General features: G+C 34.9%; 1 protein-coding gene across 1 annotated transcript; it reads left to right on the top strand.

The window, feature by feature from the left end:
- The first annotated feature begins 5,574 nt into the window (after positions 1-5,574).
- On the top strand, positions 5,575-11,424 carry LOC110693686 (auxin response factor 3-like). Its single transcript, XM_021870847.1, has 10 exons — positions 5,575-5,967; positions 6,534-6,593; positions 6,832-7,011; positions 7,136-7,220; positions 7,851-7,941; positions 8,023-8,187; positions 9,073-9,192; positions 9,274-9,349; positions 10,037-10,196; positions 10,291-11,424. Exons 1-10 carry the CDS (start codon positions 5,575-5,577, stop codon positions 11,061-11,063), a joined length of 2,103 nt encoding a protein of 700 aa, XP_021726539.1. The 3' UTR covers positions 11,064-11,424.
- The last annotated feature ends 10,610 nt before the right edge of the window (positions 11,425-22,034 follow it).

Here is a 22,034-nt window from a genome sequence, read left to right as displayed (position 1 = left end):
ACAATTTGTAAATTCATATTAAAAAAAATAAAATTATACCAATTACTAATAAATCATAAACATTAAATTTTAAAGTAATAGTATAAAGTAAATATATAAATATAAATATTAAATATACAAATTATAAAACATAAATATTCAACTTATAATTATAAAATTCATAACTTAATAACTTATAAGTTATAAACTTATAAGTTATAACCTTATAAAACTTATAATTATAATTTTATAACTTATATACATTATAAACTTATTAATTTATAATGTTGTCATATATATATATATAAAAAAAAAAAAAAAAAAAAATTGAAAACTGCACCAGCCCGCTGCCAGCCCGCAGGCCGGCACGGCACGAGCCCGCCAGGCACGGGGGACGTGCAGTGCCATGGGCTGGCCTGTGAAAATGGCCGGCACGGCACGGCACGAAATCCTGGGCCCGCCGGCACGACCGGCACGGCACGAACCAGCCCGTGGCCCGCCAGGCACGGCCCGCGGCGGCACGGCCCGGCACGGTGCCCAGGTTTATCCGTCAGTACTGTTACATGAGTTATTTGTTTGATGTTGTAGGCCAGGGGTTACTTAGGCCTAATTTTATTCTTTTCACCTTATAAAGATAATATGCGTATTTGAAGTATAAGTTTAGTTAATACTTAATAGTTCGTATTAGTTTAAGTTTTAATCTGTAAAAATTAGTAACTTCATATAACAAATACAATAACAAATCAAAACTAATTTTAATTTAGCAAAATAATTTTTCAGTAAATACAAGGTAAAGTGAAATTGGCCTTATTAATCAACAAGATCTTGACCTAACTAGTGGTAGAGATTAAGGGCTTGTTTAGTTCGCTGATCTGATTTAATTTGATTTGATATGATATGGTCTAATTGTCTGATTTGACCAAACCTGGACTTTATATGTAGGATAATCTATAAAGAAACAAAAATATATGAAGTAGAGTCTTATTAGATTCGTAGTAATGTGTATTTTAATAATATATCAAGTGGAGTCTTATTAGATTTGATTTGATATGAACTCTTTTTTTTTTTTTTTTGATCTTAACTTTTTTTATTTGATTTAATTTGAACTTATTTATAAAATAAATTGAACTAAATAAGGGCTAAGCTGTTAAGGAAGTGGATTGAACCGCTTGGCTGCATTAGTTAGTTAGGCCTTAAGTATGTTCTTTTTTTGTGTTCAAATACCCTCTCTTAATGTAAATGTGGTACATACTAGATTTGGGAGGTCTACTTGAATTTTTAAGTACACACATACTCCCACAGTCCCACGCATAAAGGTAGATTAAATTAAACGCCGTAACTTATATGCAAAGAATATAAATACTACTGGTAGTATACTCGTAAGTGAAGAGAGACAATTCAATTATATGTTCCATACATTAAAATTATAATAAACCTATAAAATGAAGATCCTAAACCTATAAAATTATAATAAAGATTTAAAATTGCAAAGGTGCTATAATTGTTTCATTGGTTCGTGGACCCGATAACATGGTTATTAAGGTTTAATAATTTTTTTATTTATTTATTTTTGATTTGGTGTGAGTGAAGAAAAATCAGAAAAGGAATGTTTTAAGACTGGTCTTGCAATTATCACTAAGCATAGGTTATGCCTTTTTCCACCTCAAAAGTGACTTTGTCTTTCTATTCCTAAGGCTATAATCACTTATTATTACTTCCCCTATTACGGCCTATTCTCTTACGTTGAAATTTAGTTTAGTTTAGTTTAGTTCAGTTCAGCTCAGCTCAGCTCAGTTCAGCTCAACTCAGTTCAGTTCAGCTCCTAATTTCCTTCTCTTATACTTTATTCAGTTCAGTTCAATTCAGTCAATGAGAACAAGCCCTTAGTTGTAATTTTGGAATTTTTTATGTTTCATAAATAAATTACCTCCTTTGTAATTTAGATCTAATCAGAAGAAAAAAAAAAGGTTTAAAATATACTTCTTCCGTTTTTCTTTTATTGCACCATAATGACTTTTACACTATTCACTTAATATTCTTTGACCATCTTTTATGATTTATCCATTAGGAAAAAATAGTCATGTGAGATCTAGTTACATTCGTCTCGAAATCTACTTTTCAAATATCAATTTTTTTTTATAATTTTTACATAAGTATAATTAAAGATATTAATAGCCAAATTAATGCATCAGCAAGTGTGAAAACCCTTATGGTGCAATAAAAAAGGAACGGAAGAAGTAATATATACTGCCTCCGTTGCATATATGAGACGTTAGACTTTTTTCACTATTTTTGCATTAGTTTTGACCATAATTTTTACTAACATAATAAAAAAATATTTTATTGTAAAATATATTGTTAGGTAGGCATTAATATAAAGTTTTATAATATAATTTTAAATATAATTTTCATTAATAGTTAACTATATATATAAAAAAAAAAGTCAAAGTAGTGCATTGATATGTGTGCAATGTTGACTGTGTCATGTAATCTGGGACAAAGAGAGTACAGTAGTATTTTGTGTAAAATTTATTTTATTATCAATAAATATCTTTTATTTCGTGACGAAAAAATACTGATACATACAAATCTAATAAGATCTCATTGAATATATATATATATATATTTACAAATTTTTGTATATGGCTGGCCACATGGTGCAGCAAGGGTTACTTGTAGGGTGTTACTGGTTTTGTCAGGGATTACTTGTAGGTGTTACTTGTATTCTGGGGTTACTTGTATGGATGTTACTGGTTTTGTCAGGGGTTACTTGTAGGTGTTACTTGTATTCTGGGGTTACTTGTATGGGTTTTGTCAGGGATTACTTGTAGGTGTTACTTGTATTCTGGGGTTACTTGTAGGGGTTTTGTCAGGGGTTACTTGTATGTGTTACTTGTATTATGGGGTTACTTGTATGGGTGTTACTGGTTTTGTCAGGGGTTACTTGTAGGTGTTACTTGTATTCTGGGGTTACTTGTATGGGTGTTACTGGTTTTGGTCGGGATTACTTGTAGGGTGTTACTGGTTTTGTCAGGAGCTACTTATAGGTGTTACTTGTATTCTATGGTTACTTGTATGGGTGTTACTGGTTTTGATCAGGGGTTACTTGTAGGGTATTACTGGTTTGGTATGGGATTTTGGTCTGGAGTTACTTATAGGAGTTACTCAGAATACAACTAACCCCATGATACAAGTAACACGTATAAGTAACCTCATAATACAAGTAACCCATACAAGTAACCCCAGAATATAAGTAACACCCTACAAGTAACCCCACAATACAAGTAACCCTAAAATACAAGTTACCCGTGCCGCACCATGTGGCTTGCCGCACTGAAAAACCTCTGATATATATTTGCCTAATAGTTTAAGACACATATAAGATCAAAATTTAGTCAAACCATGACAATAATTAGAGCATATCAAAACTACATTCACATCAAATATTCAAATCAAATAGGAAAAAAATAAGTTTCTAATTTTAAGACACGAATACATGAGGTAGATGCATGGCGTTTACCATATTCAGCATGTATCATAACTAATACTACTACCTCCGTTTTTTTTAGTTGACACGTTTTGACTTTAACACTATTCACACACTTTTCTTTGACCGTATTTTGTGATTTATATGTAATAAAAAATATAGTCATGTGAGGTCTTGTTAGATTCGTCACGATATATATTTTCAAAATATCAACTTTTTATAAATAATTAAAGATATTAACGGTTGAATATGTGCATTGACAAACGTGACTGAAGAAACATGTCAGCTAAAAAGAAACGAGGAAGTACATCCATCAAATTCACTAAAAACCCTTATTTTTTGTAATTGGTTGGGGATTCACCTTGTAACGTTAAGATCAACAAGGCGAATCCACTCAATTGTAGTAGTTGGTCGGAGAAGAGGACCCCTTATCCTTCTCCATTGTTTATAATTGTCTGATCCGTAAAATATAAGAAAAAACAATAAATAAATGAATTATGAGGCCACGCTAAGGTATGATCATAGTCATTCTCCTAATTAGTGAGATATTTAAGATACTTGACAACACTAAGCTAGTGTCGTTGCTTCAACCTTTGAACAAAGTAAAATCATTTAAAGAAAAAAGAGGAAAAGAAGAAAGTCATTTTGATATAAAAGTATAATATAACAACAAAAGTGAAAAAGATATGTCTATTTCTATCATCATCATTAACGATTGCACCTTACCTATAAACACCCATATAATCAATTTATCAACTTTTTACTATTCCATTAGTTCACACTTACTTTCGGAATTACCAAAAAACACCCCCTCTTGAGACCTATCTAGTTACTATTTTTCGTCAATACGAAATTTCAATATCGTATATAGAATAGATATTGGTCTTGTTTGATGAGGAGATTTTTGAAAAACTTTTAGCTTATTAAACACTATTAAAAGTATGATCCTTTTAAAAAGCTAATTTTGTTATTTGGTAAATAGCTTATTAAAAGTGTTTTTTAGGGCCAAAAAGTTCTTTTTAAAAAACTCTTAATAAGAGTTTTTAAGCATTAAATACACTGAAACAGTTAACAATAAATAATTACTCCATATTTACCAAACAATTTTACACAATCAGCTAGTCAAATCATCTAATATATCCAGCTAGTCAAATTAGTTAATACAAACAACTAGTAACTATTAAACAGGGCCATTATCAATGTGCCTATCTTATATCTTTTGAATGCAACCTAATCTAACCTAACTAATAACCTAGTAAAAGCATGAAGGTGAAGATTATGATTGCAAAACAATGAGAGATATAAAATAAAAGAGCAAAGGAAAGAGAAAATGTAACAAGTGGACATAAAACACATAGCCATAGATAGAGAGGGGGGGACATGTGAAAGAGAGGGGCAAGGCAGAAGGAGAGGATAAAATAGACAAAGGCGCCCGGAAATATAGGGGGTTGTGCAAAAAAGCGAATTTTATTCACTTCTACTTTTGTTATTTTTCCCCCCTTTTTTTTCTCCTAATTTTATCCAACAACTCACTCTCCCATTTTTACTCATTACACCACTCACTCACTCACTCTCTCTCTCTCTCACTTTCTCTCTCCTCTGCCACACTTCACAGGCTGCTGCCCCCCGTCTTTCTCTCTCCTCAGCAGCGAGCAGCAGCATCAGCAGCGCGCAGCAGTAGCAACAGTCTGTGCACTGCAAACAAAGCAACACTCTTTGGCAGATCAAAACAATATAATGTCCAAATTTATAAAAGATAAAAACTTTACCCACAAAAAATATCCCATTAATTTAAATCATACATACCCATTTCATAAAATTGAAAATTAATCAACCCCTTTTGATTTGACACCTTAAATCTCAAAAATAAAAAAACCCCCCTTTCTTCTGCTCCTAGAGAGAGAAAGTAATAAAAATCAAATCTTTCTAGTGAGAGAAAGTGTGTTCTTCTTTAATTTCTCCCTTCTTCTTTTAGCAATGCTGTGGGTTTTCAGTTTAAGTAGCTGTCTTACCTAAGTTTAAACCCCTTGTAGAAATCCTCACAATCTCCCATTTTACCCTTGTTTCTCTCTCTAGAATTCTCCACTTTCTCTCTCTAGAATTCTGCCATGATGGGTGTCTTAATCGACTTGAACACTGTTAATGAAGATGAAGAGGATAACAACAACAGCAACAACAATAGTAGCAGCAACAATTACCAAAATACCCTCCAAAATCTTTGTGCTTCATCTTCATCATCTGTTTGTATGGAGCTATGGCATGCTTGTGCGGGCCCACTCATCTCTTTGCCCAAAAAGGGTAGTTTGGTAGTTTACTTGCCTCAAGGTCATCTTGAAGAACAAAATCAGCAAAATAATTTGCCAGAATTTGATTTTTCAAGTGGGATTATTAATACTAATAGTAATATTAGTAGTAATAATAATTATAATCATACTTTTGATTCCCACCAAAACAATATTCCTCCTCACGTGTTCTGTCGTGTTCTTGATGTCAAGCTTCATGTAAGTTCCCCTTTTTCTTTATACCCTCTTTTTAAATTTTGTGTGATGGTCTTTTTTTGGTAATTTTCTGGTAAATTTTTATTTGGGGTTTCATGTTTCAATTTTGGGTAACATGGGGTTTAAATGAATTTTTTCTGGGTATATAATAGATAGCCACATAGCGTAGTAGCGCAATGATGTAGACGAGATTCGATTCTATCCCGAACTTGGGTACTAATTCTGAGTATATGCTGTTTCTGCTAGTTGTTTGGTTCTAAGTAGTTATGTAATTTTTATTTTATTTGTTTGGGTTAGGTTAAGAAATTGATTATGGGTTTGGTTCTTTTTGGCTTTTTAAGAAAGTTTGTTTTTTTGGGTAAGTGTTTACTTAAATGTGTGTGAATGTTGGTTTGAGTATGTAATGATTTAATTTTTTGGGGATTATTTATTTAATTCTGGGAATTTGGGAATTTTTTTAGTAGTTTGACTAATAATCTTTTGTGTTTGTTCCTTTGAAATTGGGTTTTGCAATTTGTGGGGAAGAAAATATAATTAACAATTTTGAAATGTGTGCTCACTTTTGGTAGGCGGAAGTTGCAACAGATGAGGTTTATGCTCAAGTTTCTCTAATCCCAGAGAGCAGCCAGGTAAGAATGTGTAAAATAATCACTCATTATTTTGGTAAAAAATGTACATAAATACTATACTTTAATCTTCATATGAAGTTTAAAAAAGGGTAATTAATTCACATTTGAAGTTTCCTAATCAAACTATGTTTGTTTAATTGTTATTGTTCCTAATGTTTTGTGCTTTAATTAAACAATGTTCTGAATTTCTGACAATGTTTTGTGCATTGTTTTACTTTCCTGCTTGTAATTGGAGCAGTTTGAGGAGAAATTGAAAGAGAGTGAGACTGATGTAGAGGGGGATGAAGAGGATTTTGAGGACATTGTCAAGTCCACAACACCTCATATGTTCTGCAAGACTCTTACTGCTTCGGATACCAGCACTCATGGTGGATTCTCTGTCCCTCGCCGTGCTGCGGAGGATTGCTTTCCTCCCCTGGTAATTTCAGCTCCAATTTCACTGGAATACCGCGGTTTTGTGTGTTTTTTGCTTGCCGATTTCTGATAAAATGCCGGTCTTTATGGAATTTTCTTAATGGGCATTTTTTGTGCAAATGGTGTAGGATTACAAGCAGCAGAGGCCATCTCAGGAGCTGGTTGCAAAGGATTTGCATGGATTAGAGTGGAGGTTTAGGCACATTTACAGAGGTACATTGGAGGTTAGGGGCATTGAGTTCAGTTTTCTAGGTCCTAGGTCCTCATATAATTAAAGACTTTATCTGAAATTATCATTGTTTAAGGTCAAAGATTGCTAGAAACTAGTGACATTGTTCCCCAGTATGCATACTGTCTCCCTTGTGTTTGAGAAAAACTCTCTTAGATTAAGTATCCTAAGCTTCTTAACTTTTCTGTGATTTTGTTATTATGATGTGTTCCAAGGCTTGAGTTTGAATATTTTTAAATTTCTAGGCTTGTTCCGTGTTTATGGGTCTGACTTAGACAGTTGGGAGTGTAGTAGTTTATATTCCTGCCATTAAAATTTCAAGGGTTTGTTGCTTCTTTTAAGCTTTGTTACTCAGGTTTTTTGTATTACCTCAACTGCTTGTGATGGGAGTCTTGAAATTCGTAGATAAGTCTGCACACTTTCAATGTCATTTTAGTCAAAAAAACGACATGTTTTGTAATATAGCGAAGTCTAATACTTGTGTGTGTGAAACATATACCCGAGTAGGGTTTAATTGCTAACAAAGAAAAAATCCTTATTTTGATAAAATCAATGAATGCTAATTTTTTCGTGCTTATTTACTTAATGTGGTGTTCTTTACGATGCTTGAGTAGGCCAGCCGAGGAGGCATTTGCTTACTACTGGGTGGAGTGCTTTTGTGAACAAGAAGAAGCTAGTCTCTGGAGATGCAGTGCTCTTCCTCAGGTTTTATAATTTTCTTTCTTCAAGAAGGTTTTATGACCGCTTTAATATTTGTTCTAATCATATTGTGTTTTGGAATGATAGAGGCGCCGATGGAGAGCTGAGGTTAGGAATCCGAAGAGCAGTTCAGCTGAAAGGACCAACCTCCTTTTCTGCTCTCCCCACTAGACTAATGAGCAACAACAGTGTGTCAGCTGCATTCGATGCAATATCTTCTGGACGTGTTTTCAATGTCTGTTATAACCCAAGGTATTTGTAGTTGAAATCATGTGTGCTGCTATGTTATTGATTTCACTCACTTTTCTTATGTAAATGAGCTTCATAGTTTACCAAATTTTGTTTGACAAGTTTGATTAACTGGATTTTCCTGTATTATTTTTACTTGCCAAAATTATTGTACTAGTAAAATCTGCCCTTACAATTTTGTATGTGGATGCGTCCCCTTGGAGAATTTATCTTTATGCTTTCGCGTTCATGCCATCTTTTCTATGACTTTCTAACTTTTATTATAAATCAAGGTATAAATTGATCGGTCCAATATTTCTACTTATGCTGAAAGCTTTGCATTTGTCTTGCTACTGGCATACATTATTTGAATTGTTGTGTTTGATTGATCATATATATCATATAATCAAATAAAGTTGTAAGCTTTATATTTGTCTTACTATTCATGATGTGCCATAGACATGATAGCTACTTTTTTCTATATCATATTCTTCAATTGGACCTAATATTTTTGGGCAGAAAATGACTAGAAATCTGTGTGAATAGCATCTCATTAAGCATGCAGGTCTTTCCTTATGTCAGTTGTGTGTGACTGTATATGCAAATTTTTGGATCTTTCTCTTGGAAACATTAGCAACCTGTTCTTTTAATTGGACTATCTGTTATATCAACTAGAAGTCATTCTTGTACTTGTGAGGGGTTTTATCTGTATGTGACACTATTTTTTTACAGCCCGAAGTACCTCCATCCGACCCTTTAATCATAGCAGACAGTCGCGAAAGTCCATAAAATTATTGTACCTTGTCCTTGTCTTTAAGTGCAAGTTACAGTCCACTAGCACATGAAATCACATGCTCAATTGTTATCCTTTGGTTAATGTGAATATTGATCATTCTTTCGTTCTTGTAGGGCAAGCTCGTCTGAGTTTGTTGTACCACTCCGGAGGTTCTTGAAGAGTTTGGATACTTCTTTCAATGTAGGAATGAGGTTCAAAATGCGCTTTGAGGCAGAAGATGCTGGTGAAAGAAGGTTAGGAAATGCCTTCTTACTCTAAACAGCGTAATTTTCTGGCTTTTTTGGCTTCATCTTAGTTGTGTGCTCTTGCTATAGGTACACCGGAGTGGTCACTGGAATGGCTGAGTTGGATCCGATGAGATGGTCTGGTTCGAAATGGAGATGCTTAATGGTATGCATGTATAGGATGCTACTTCGTGGTTTTATTTTTGATGCACGTCTTATATTAGTGGAAATAGACTTGGAAATTATATTTTGCAATTCATATCTGGCGAGGAATATAGAGATTAAATAAAACCCTGCAAAGTTCTTCCCCCCACAAACTGAAAGTTTTGTGTTCTATGTTTTGATTGGACAAGTCTACAAGAGTAAATAACATCCTTTGCAGTTTGTACCATATGACAATATGACATATTTCTTAGAGTATGACGGATTTTGAAGGAATTCATTCATTCCCTTTTTTTTCTTCCTGCATTTCTGATGAGCTGTTAGATTTAAGGTCTTCACTTGGGTAGATCATCGAGCTTGCAAATCATGTTTTCCTTCAATGGTAAAAAGGAATCAATTTTGCTTCTAACCTTCAAAGAGAATGTATATTCTAAATTATACGAATAATAATTAACTCAAATGGCTAAATTTGGACTCTCCCATCTTTAGGAAGGCTGCCTGAAGTTCAAGGGAATAAGGCAATAAAACAACACCAAGTATATCTTGAACTTGTGTTAGTATTATATTGCTGGTTTATCGTGTGAAATAACAGTAAAAAAAAATGGCATGTATCATCAAATTAGTGTGCTGTTGTTTCAACCCCAGGACTGTTCATTCAGGTTGTAAATCTTTTTTGCTCATAATGTCACAGGTAAGGTGGGATGATGTAGAGGTGAACCGCCATGGCAGAGTTTCTCCTTGGGAGATTGAGCCAACCGGTTCTTTTCCGAGTCCCAGTAGCTTAATGGCATCTGGTCTAAAGAGGAGCAGAATCGGTTTGCCATTAGCAAAACCAGAATTTCCAATTCCAAGTAGGTCTTTTGAGCAACCAGAAATCAACTTCCAATAATTTTTTGTTCTGTTTTTGGTGGTTGCAATACTGATGTACCATTGAATTCTGTGTAGGTGGAGTTGGAATGCCAGACTTCGGAGAATCAATGGGATTCCGGAAGGTCTTGCAAGGTCAAGAAAAATTGGGTTCTCGTTCTGCCTGTGATGGTAATGACAACCCTCATCTTTCCTCATCTGATCCAGGAAGATGCTATCCTAGCTCCATTCCTCCAGGTGATTTTGGCAGAACTGCCAAAGGCATAGGCTTCAGGGAATCATTCCGATTCCAAAAGGTCTTGCAAGGTCAAGAAATACGCCATCTTAGTCCCGCTCAAGTAGATGGTTTAACATCTTCAGCCAACCGGGGGCATGAGGGTGGTGGTCCCCTTGAAATTTACGAGGGTGTGCAAGTGCCTAACTGTGGAAACGGATGGCTTAAAGCACAAGTATCTTCACCATCCTCGGTATTAATGTTCCCACATCCAAGCATTCAACAAGCTAGGAGCTTCAGATCGCCTATGTGTCAACCCAGGGTGATGAGTATGGAACATATGAATTATGCCGGTGTTCCTGCATACAATTCTCTCTCGAAAGCAAGTGAGGAGTTGGTTCCTGCCGGTAAAGCCAGTTGCAGGTTGTTTGGTTTTTCTCTCACTGAGGGCGAACACAGGGTGGATAAAGAGAGAAGCCATAATAGCTCGTTTCCACCTCCTGAGACTTCGTTTTGGCCTCTCGTTGAAGGGCAGCCATGCTACAAGTCTCCTTCTGTGACCAAAGTTGGGAGCAATTGTCCCGGAGCAAACGATCTATATGCTGTAAGAGATATGCTTCTTGATATTGCTCTTTAAACAGAAAGGACCTGCCTTTTACAAGATCTAGATCACTTTGCGGCTTTGAACCAAACAATGGTTTGATGGCCTAGTGACAGTTTAGTAGGAAGAACTTCAGAATGCTTTGTCTACAATATCAGTAATTAAGTCACTGATGAAAAAAAAAAGAAGTATCTCAAGATATTTGCTCAAGTTGTTTTGTATTCAAAAGAATGATTTGTAATTGTCTAACTTGCTTTTTAGTTTAGACCAAACCTTATGATGCATGTATGAATTTTTTCCCTTCAAGATTTGATTGTAATTTTAATCACACGATTTCTTTCCGGATAATTATGCTATGTACAAGTATTTATTTGCTAAAGATTATTGTGCAACAGCATACAGTAGTGTAGCAAATGTTAGAATAGCCTACGATTCGACCTGTATTAAGGACTAATAAGCAGACACAGTTGAAGTATATCAGAGCTGAAAGTAGAAGAAACTAATGTGTTTACCAATCTTCCAATACCTTCATTAATAGAATAGATTGTATACCGAACTTTCTGTGCTTCTCTAGAGCTCGAAGACATTAAGATACAGGTACAAAAAAGATAATCGCGTGGTGGTGGGGAATGAATTATTATCTATGTTAGGCATGTGTGCCTTAAAGTGTTTAGTCTGCCGAACTGGGAATCTGTTAAACACCACATGGATGATGGCTTGGGTGAACCGAGAGCAAAAGAGCCATGGTTGAGGTCTATCTGATGCTTCCTGTTTAATCTGTCATGCATACTGCAGCATGGATGATGCATCAAAGTTTTGGCCTTTCTGATATTAGGGCAGATTTCTTTTCCACTAACCATTGTTTGTGGCATACTGTCAGGAAAATCAATCATATGCTTCACAGCCTTCTGGATGTGAGCCCTATGTTGGAATAGTTGGATATTGCTGATCAAGCAATTCATTTCAGTAATTAAGTAAGTGTTTACAGAGAAATTGAGGGATGAAGCACATACAGTTGGATTTTAAATTAGTTCGCTCTTAAAAAGCATTTATAAGCTATGGTGTTGTGTGTTTGGCACGGCTGCATGTCCAAGTGTCTAGCTCGATTAATTTGTGATTTTTTTTTCATGGTTTAGACGGCCCAAGTGAAGGGTTCATATAATCAAGTGTCCTACCTAAGTCTAAGATCCAGCACGAATACTTAAGGTAAAATAAAGGAGTTTGAGTAACAATCGAAGTAGTTTATAAGTACAATGGAATTTTTGGCATGTAAAAATATTCGAATTTCGCAAGCTAAACAAAGAATACTTGAATTTCGTAACTAATATTGGATACAAGGAATAGGAAACTCTAGAGATTCTATCAGACGGGAGCTCGTGGTTGTGTGTAGACTACCGAGCTCTTAACAAGGTGACCATAGGTAAAGTGAAGGGAGAGTTGGCCGGGTAAAAAACAAGTCAGTTTGTGAGGAACCGACATCTACTTGATATATGTAGCCATTTCCCGATCTATCTTATTAAAAGCATGCATTGGGACTTGCTACTTAAAAATCTACCTTCAAATGTGCATTTAACCTTTTTTCATAATAGAGCGACTTTAATATGTTAGAACTTAAATTGTCCTTAAAAATTAAACGGTTATGTATTTAAGCATGTGGTTTTTTTTTAAAGCAATAACCCATTAACCTCAATATGGTGGTTGGAACTCCTAAAGAAGAAAGAAAAGAAACATTCCAATTAGATTTTTAGCATTTGTTCTCCATAATACGATGTACTTATCCATGAGACCATGACACAAATAACTGTAATGGTAAACAATAAGGTCACATATTACACACAAGCAGTGGCGGACCCACGTGTAGTCATAGTGGGTCCGCGGACCACCTATTATTTTATATAAAAAAAAAACACTATGTATTAAGGATTTAGCTTGCAGCCTAGTGGTTTTTTTCCCATCCTACCACTCATGAGACGTGGGTTCAAATCCCATTACTCACAATATTTTTTTTTTTTTTGCTTTAGAATGAAAACATAAGTCAGAACCCCAATTCCCCCAAATTAAAACCCTAAGTCCCAAACTCACCTAAATCGAAATCCCCAAACTCCAGCAACCCCGTCGCCGTTCACCGCCTCACCGGCCGTTTTTCTTGCTCCTTCTCAACTTCTCACCGTCGCGGCGTCCTATTAGCTTCAGTCCGTCACTCCGTCAGGCGTTGAGGCGTAGCGTGAGAAGACTGAGAACAGAGGCAGCGTGAGACTTAGTTCAGTCCACTGCCCGCAACCGCAGCAAAACCACTGGCCAGCAACCCCGTCGCCGACTTCGCCAGCAACTTCAGTCGTCTGTCCCGGCGTCCCGCAACCGCAGCAAGGCTCTGCTCAGGCGTGATTGTGAGGTCTTCATTCCGTACTCCGTGAATTCAATTTTGTTTTGAGGTTAGTTTTAAACTTTTAATTTACATAATTACATTGCAAATTGATTAGATTCTATATCAAATCATCAGTTTAAATGTTTAATTATCAAAATTATCAGATTATATGTATATCACGATTCACGAATTTACTGTATGAGTTGATTTTTTTTTTTTTTGGTGAAATTTCTTGATTTTATTAGAGCTTGATTATTTGTATGACTTTATTAGAGCTTGAATCTTATGACTTGATTATCGTCACTTGATTATCTGTATGATTTTATTAGAGGTTGAATGTTGTGATTTGTGAATGTGAGTTGTGGCCGATATTTGACCATTTGAGCCCTATTATTTTATAGTATTATTTCTGTTTAATTGATAAATGATAATAGTTGTCCAACTTGCTTATTAGCTATTGAGAATGGTGATTGCTAATTTGGAGATTTGGGGTTGAAGGATGGATTGAAATTGAGGTTAATGAGCGTTCTTTTGATAATATTATTAGTTTTAATAACTTTGAGAGAACCCTACCTTCTTGTATGATTTATCTAATTCAACATTTAACTTCAATTTCAGAATGAAAAGAAAAACAACTCGAGATATTTCAAGTTTTTTTACTAAAAAAGTGCGTACTCTAAATCCTCCTCCTCTACAAAATGATACTCCTCCTCCACAAAATGATTTACCCTTTCAAGAAAGTGAACCAAGTTCTCCTTTACATCATGCTAGTGAACAACATTCTTCCCCATCTCACAACTAAAGCAATATTGGAAGAACTTGATGGTGGATTTTTTGCTATTCTTGCTGATGAATCTGCCGATGTTTCCGATAAGGAACAAATGGCACTTTGTTTGAGATTTGTTAATAAAAAGGGGGAAGTGTGTGAGCGTTTTCTTGGTATTGTGCATGTTCCTGATACTAGTTCTTTGACTCTCAAAGCTGCTATTGAGTCATTACTCATGGAACACTCTTTAACTTTCTCTCAAGTTCGAGGTCAAGGTTATGATGGGGCAAGTAATATGCAAGGTTCAATCAATGGCCTTAAAACTATAATTTTGAATGAATGTTCTCAAGCATACTTTGTTCATTGCTTTGCTCATCAACTTCAATTGACACAAGTTGCACTTGCTAAGAAAAACTCAGATTATGGTTGGCTTTTTGTTGATGTACTTGCACCTCTCTTGAACTTTGTGGGAGGTTCACCTAAGAGGAAAGAATTTCTTCGAGAAAACAACGTCAAGGGGTTGTAGAAGCATTATCTTTGGGTGAAATTGAATCGGGAACTGGTTTGAATCAAGAACGTGGCTTATGTAGACCTTGTGATACTCGTTGGGGATCTCACTTTAAAACCATTTTGAATGTGCTTGATTTATATCCTTCAATAGTTTTGTCACTTGATTCCATTGCAGAAGTATCTGATACACTTGATTCGAATAAAGCACAATCTATTACACACTTGTTGATGTCATTTGATTTTGTGTTTGTGGCACACTTGATGGTTGATATATTTGGAATTACAAATGCGTTGAATGTGGCATTGCAAAAACATGATCAAGATATTGTAAATGCAATGGTCATGGTTGATGTAACCAAGACTAATTTGCAAAAATTGAGAGATGAAGGATGGGATTCACATATGGAAAAAGTCACTTCTTTTATGGCTAAATATGGCATTGAGGTTCCAAACATGGAGGGGCGATATGTGGTTCCTGGGAGAAGAATGTATAGAGGTAAAGGTCCACAAGTGACTAATCTTCATCATTTTAGAGTTGAAGTTTTTCTAAGTGTCATTGATCTTCAATTACAAGAACTTGAAAATCGATTTCCCGAGGTAAGTAAGGAATTACTTGTGTGTATGTCTTGCTTTAATCCTGCAAATCGATTTCATTCTTTTGACAAAAGAAAGTTAGTTCAACTTGCCAAATTTTATCCCGATGAATTTTCAAGCTCTGAGTTATTATTTTTTGAACATTCACTTGAAAATTTTATTGTTGATGTTCGAAATGATGAGAGATTTTGGAATTTGAAAAGTCTAAGTGAACTTTCTACGAAACTTGTTGAGACGGGAAAGTTTGAAACTCATGATCGAGTCTACTTACTTTTGAAGTTAGTGTTGATTCTTCCTGTTGCAACGGCAAGTGTAGAAAGAGTATTTTCCAGAATGACGCAAGTGAAAGATAAATTGCGTAATAGCATGGGAGATCAAATGTTGAATGATTGTTTGATTACTTATTTAGAAAGAGATTTGTTTTTGAATGTTAGCATGGATGATATTGTAAATCGTTATCAAAATATGAAAACTCGTCGAGAGCAATTGTAATAAAATTAATAATTTTTTAGTTGTAATACGAATTTGCATTACTTTATGAAATGAACTTTTTTATGTAATTTTTTTTTTGTTCATTATACAAGCTTTGACTTATTTTTGATACTTTATGCGGTCGATGGACGATGATAGGACCACCTATTAATCAAATCCTGGATCCGCCACTGCACACAAGTACATAACAATCCGGTACATCTTATAGGTCAATCTAGTAGTAATACGGAGTATATTTGTTTGTAACGGTCTAACGGACCATGTGTTGGACAAAGTTTGGCATTTCCGCTCATATAAAGATTGAGAAAGACTGAAAGAGGCCTTATTTATTTTGTCATCAACAATTTGGGCTTGTATTAAATAGAGTTGGACCAAATATCTATTTCATAAGCCCAAACTTACACTTAAGTTATCTTTCTTTTCTTTTCTTTTCTTTTCTTTTCTTTTTTTTTTTTTTTATTTTTTTTATTTTTTTTTGTTGGAAAGAAGATTTTAGATATCTTGATGAAAAAGATACTCGATAATTGAAATGGGGTTTTAGCTTCCTTAAATCCCACTGAAAGTTCATTAGCAGGTGAGGGTTTCGTCTATATCTGTGTCGTTTGCCACCGAAATATTATTCTCAGGTTTTTCTAATACTCTCTACTTTTTTTTTTCTTCTCAATTAATTTTATTATGATCGTATTATTTTCTTCTCAAATAATTCTTTATTCTCACATACATTTATATAGTAGCCCTAAAAAAATAAACAAGTTAATAAGTTATGAGTAGTTTAATCTTGTTACGTATAGACCTTGTACAAGTTTCTTTTCAATTGGAACTTGTTTTAATTTGTAATATTCACGCACTGCCTTGTTTAATTTTTTCGATCTAAAAACATATGATTGTGTCTTGTAAATTCTTGTTACCGTTAAAGTCCGCATTAATACGTGTGGATATTTACCCATACAGAGTTACAATTAAAAAAAAGCGGAGGAAGTAACATATATCTTTGTTAATATGATGTTATTTTAACACAAGTGTTTGCTAATCAGGTCTGGTACCCTTGCCTAGACAATATGATGAATCAATGGAGTATGAAGCTGCGGCGATTTGGCTTCGCAGTTTCAAAGTTAGTTAGTGTAGGCATGGTTGGAGTGTTTGGTGCCTACTCAATACATAGCAGCTTTTACAGTGTAGCTCCTGGGTGTCGAGCTATAATTTTTAGCCGCATTGATGGTATCAAGGATAAGGTAACATAAACGACTCATCATACTTTCCCTCGTTTAGTTTAGTGGTTGTTTGGTTGACATAAAAGTATACCTGAGGTTTAGTTATGTGGGAATATTAAAAATGGTTGAATTGGTTGACAATTATGCAAATAAGACGTTCAAATGTTCAATCAACCAAACAATATTTTACACTTCCAAATGCTGGAAATGCCTACTTGATTTCACTTCCCATATTTATGTGCAGGTTTATCCTGAAGGTACACATACAATTGTTCCTTGGCTGGAGAGGCCAATTATTTACGACATTCGTTCACGTCCCCATGTTGTTGAGAGTACCACTGGAAGCCATGACCTTCAAATGGTATGGGTTCATAATAGAGTATATAACATATTCCTAGGCTTTTGGTTAAGGCCCAGGAATATGTTATATACTCTATCATATAAGATATGTACAGATATCAAAGATAATCTTATATAAAATATATCCTAAACCTAGGATGAGAATATTCTATGGATATTCTCTATCAGTTTACCTGTTGATTATCTTGTACAATTACGGAGCAAAGTTTATAGATGTCAACTAGGTTAGTTGGCAAAGTTGGCATCAGTTATTGTGTCATCAACACGAAAAAAAAAAAAGATAGGCAGTGTAAATACTACAAGTACTAAAATTTTTGTATGGATTAGTTATGCTCATTATGTTTTTCAGTTGAAAATAACAAACTCTTTGGAATTGATGCTCTGAAGTTTATGAAGCAGATTAATATAGGAATTCGTGTCCTTTTTCGTCCAAAAGTTGATGAATTACCAAGAATCTATAGACATCTAGGCGAGGACTATGACGAAAGAGTGCTACCTTCTATCATTCATGAAACTCTTAAGGCTGTAATTGCCCAATACAATGCTAGTCAGCTCCTTACTCAAAGAGAGGTAATGTTTTATTATCGATTTTGATTCAATGTTACTCGGATTAGGGTACTCATATCTAAAGTGTTACACGTATTATACTTAACTATGTTATGCAAAGTTTCCATAAGCTTTGTAGGAGTGTTAAGAATATGACACGAGTGCTTGAAGTGAAATGAAAAGTTTTCGGAAATGAATGTTGAAATTTGTTTGTTGCAGAATGTCAGTAGGGAGATACGAAAGATATTAACGGAGAGGGCATCCAATTTCTTCATAGAGGTTGATGATGTGTCGATTACGAGTTTGAATTTTGGAAAGGAGTTTACAGAATCAATCGAAGCCAAGCAGATTGCTCAACAAGATGCTGAGAGGACTAAGTTTGTTGTAGAGAAGGCAGAGCAAGAGAAACAAAGTGCTATTATCAGAGCTCAGGTGATTTACTCACAACTCTTTCTTTCTTTAGTCTTTCGTGTTATAAATAAAGTTGGTTATTGGGCTAGTGTGGTGGATTTTGGAACTTTTTCTGTTGAGAGCGAATTCAAAAATACAATATGAACAAAAATAAGAAACTAACTTTAAGCATACATTTATTAGTGACCAGTTTATTTAATATCAATGCATTACATATTAAAAAACTATTCTCTTCGGCTTAATTTCAGTTCAACTCAGCTTCAATCTGTTCAGTTCAGTTCCTAATTTTCTTCTCTCATAAACAATTCAGTTCAGTTTAGCTCTAATCAGTCCAGTTCAACTCAGCTAAGTTCAATAAATCAGAACATGCCCCAAGTATAAAAAAAAATAAAATTGTCCCAAAGTTTCAGTCTCTCTTATGGTCCACCCCTAGGCTAGGGGCCAGTAAACAATAAGGGTCAGGCCTGTCGTTATTGGGTTTTTACGAGGCCTTCCAAAGGGAGGTTTGATAGATACTTGTATATACATATCAAGGGGCATTTGAGACATTTCGCATGAAATTTACCCATCTCTCTCCTCCTTTTCTCTCACCCCCACGTGTTGGATTTAAGTGTACCACTGAGTGATTAATAGTATCACTAGATGATCAAATAGTATCACTGAATATTCAGTGGTACTATATATTCATTCAATGGTACTATATATTCATTTAGTGGTACCAACTAGTCAACTACGTATAGAAATAATATCACTACATATTCAATGATATTATATAAGCTTTAGTGGTACATTTAAAAATTGGTCCCACTTGCCAATCTCTCTCCTCCTTTCTCTCACCCCCATGTGCTTACAATACTTTTTAATATTTTAAGGTTTGATATGTATTTGCAAATACATATCAAACCTTCATTAGTACTTCCTCGGGTTTTTACCCTCTTGTATTGGGTTTGTCGTGTACTCGTCTATCGTACTACAAATAAGAAGGCATAGATAGACTCATATTTCACAGTAATTTTGTTACGCCGTAGTAAAAATCACCCCTTAGAAAAAAGAAATATAAGACATCGTCTATAAAATATGAAGTGTTAACGTAATTTCTACTTTTCTCGATGATTCTCCCACCCTCCGAGTTTATTAAAACGGGATTGCGAATTTAACATGTTGTGATTAAGTGCAGGGTGAAGCAAAGAGTGCCGAGCTAATTGGCGAGGCGGTGTCCAATAATCAGGCATTCATAGCATTGAGACACATTGAAGCATCAAAAGAGACAGCACAAACAATTTCAAATGCACAGAACAAAGTGTATATGTCTTCAGATAATCTTTTAATTGACCTTAAGAGCTTAAACATTGAATCTGCCAAACATTTACCAAGAAAAATAGACAAATAGTTTGTCGAAAGTACTTTTTCCAATTTCTATATAGGAATTGTTATGGGCAATTTTGTTTTTGGCAAGTTATGTGCTCAAACTACAAACTACTGACCTACTTTGATCAAACAATCCTAGTGATTGCCAAAAAAAATATGGTCATCATTTTTTTTTTCTATATTTGGTTTATTGTAAAAATGTTAATAATAGTGTTCGGTTCTTTTCACATGTTGTGCTATAGTTCTTTTTCCAAGAATCAACTTCAGTCATGAAAATGATCGGATTAAACCATCTCTTTTCTACGAAGTATTTTATTATCAATAAAACTCCTCTATCCTCATGAGTAGGCCTGGTTATTGGACAGGGCTACCCAATGGCAAAAGGGTCGGGCTTATAATTAAAGGATTTTGACCCTTTTAATTTTAATGGACAGGGCTTTTAAAGGGTCATGTCTTATAGGGCTTTTATAGGGTCTTAAATTAAAACCCATTAATTAAAGGAAAATCTAATAAGTAGCCCAATAAGAACATAATCAGTTTCAAAATAAATGCTTACTCTCTCTCCTCCATTGAAGCGTTTCTTGTTCATTTCCTCCATTGAAGCAGTTTATCGAACATCAATTTTACTTCGTATGTTTGCGTAATTCTAGTGGTATGTTGCGCATTTTATTTTGATTTAGAAATCACATTGTTGTATTTTGTTGGAATTTTAGGGGTTAGGGTTCTTGTTTTTTCATGAATTGATGATTTTTATCGTGACCAAAAGAAAAGGCTAAGAGCCCAATCTATAATGCATTATCATTCCAAGATTTCGATGAATCAGACAATATTATGATTCATTGATTATTTCATCACCTTATTGAGAGAATTTGAGACACTATTTCATATGCAGATTCAAAGACAATAATATGCCATATTTGATTTGGTGATTACAACTCCACTAACTTTGACAATAGATTAATTGAATTCAAGCTATAATATGATGCAGATTTATGGTAAATGCAGTTCTTCAATAAATTCCAAGAACTCACCAAAAACAAATTACATTGCTAATTGTTTACATGAGCAGCAGGATGTATGTAAATTTAGTGGGTAAAGGCCCATTAATGACCCGCTTTATTTTTACACCGATCCTGACCCGCATTGACCCTGACCCGACCCTAACCCACTAACTATTTATATTGACCCGCAACTGACCCGCCCCGCTAATGACCCGCACTGACCCTCCCAATAACCACCCCTACTCATGAGTCATGACCAAAAAATCAAAAAAATGTTAGCTATTACTATCCATTAGTTTGATTGTATGGGAAAATGTTATTCTATCACTTGAGCAATGTCCTTGGTTATTGTAATTAATATAAAAAAAATGTTAATTAATAGTGTTACACTTAACTAACACCTTACCAATGAAACTTGGAGGATCAAATTATTTAATTACTTCGTATATGCTTAATTAAGAGCATGGAACGAAGTCTTTCACTATATATTATGCATACGTGAGATGTTAACAACGTAAGAATGCGCTTGAAAAAAAATACGTTTGTTTTCTTAAAATCCCCAAGACTCTGAAAGAGAAATTAATTGACAATGATATCTTACAAAGTTACACAATTCAATTCCATGAAAGCAGAATAAGGCAGATAAAGAGCGTTTGGCTTTCTCAATGCAGGGGCGGAGCTAGAAGGGGACGAGTGGGGACACTTGTCCCCCCATTTTCAAAAAAAAAAATTAAAAAAAAAAAAATTTAAAAAAAAAAAAAATTTAAAAAAAAAAATGCAATTACAGATTTACAGTGCTCTGTTGCGAATTGCGATATTTGCCAGCCAAACCCTAAGTTTTTCAATTTTCAATTTCTCTCTCTTCGATTCGCCCTCGCCTGTCGCCTAGCCGGCTCGCCGTGACGCCGTCCACCGTTCGCCGGCAGTTCGCAGCAGTGACGAGGTTCAACAGCCGCCCTTGAGCCTTCGTCCTTCACTCCTTCGTGACTTCGTGTCTTCGTGACTTCGTCAATCGCCTAGCCGGCTCGCCGTGACGCCGTCCACCGTTCGCCGGCAGTTCGCAGCAGTGACGAGGTTCAACAGCCGCCCTTGAGCCTTCGTCCTTCGTGAGTTCGTGACTTCGTGTCTTCGTGACTTCGTCATATGCATAAGCATAACACATTTGCTGTAAATCTGGATTTCAATGGAGGTATGAATCAATGAATGTATGATTAATTGAATAATTGATTACTTGTTTTGTTGTTTAAATGTTTAATTGTTTAAATTTACAGTAAATCTGAAATTCTGAATTTCATATTTTTATTACTTGTTTAAATGTTTAATTGTTTATATTTTTATTGTGAATTTGTCATTTGTGGCCTTGTGGGTATTGATTATTGAATA

Source organism: Chenopodium quinoa, unplaced genomic scaffold (genome assembly GCF_001683475.1).
Source record: "Chenopodium quinoa cultivar QQ74 unplaced genomic scaffold, ASM168347v1, whole genome shotgun sequence".
Classification (NCBI taxonomy): Eukaryota; Viridiplantae; Streptophyta; class Magnoliopsida; order Caryophyllales; family Amaranthaceae; genus Chenopodium; species Chenopodium quinoa.
The sequence above is the reverse complement of the archived record's forward strand: the minus strand, read 5'-3'. Positions and strand labels throughout refer to the sequence as shown.

Excerpts from the sequence above, each read along its gene's own strand:
- LOC110693686 (XM_021870847.1), top strand. The coding sequence starts at position 5,575 with ATGATGGGTGTCTTAATCGACTTGAACACTGTTAATGAAGATGAAGAG. Across the intron at positions 7,012-7,135 it reads AGGATTGCTTTCCTCCCCTG|GATTACAAGCAGCAGAGGCC; the intron begins GTAATTTCAGCT and ends CAAATGGTGTAG. Across the intron at positions 9,350-10,036 it reads CGAAATGGAGATGCTTAATG|GTAAGGTGGGATGATGTAGA; the intron begins GTATGCATGTAT and ends ATAATGTCACAG.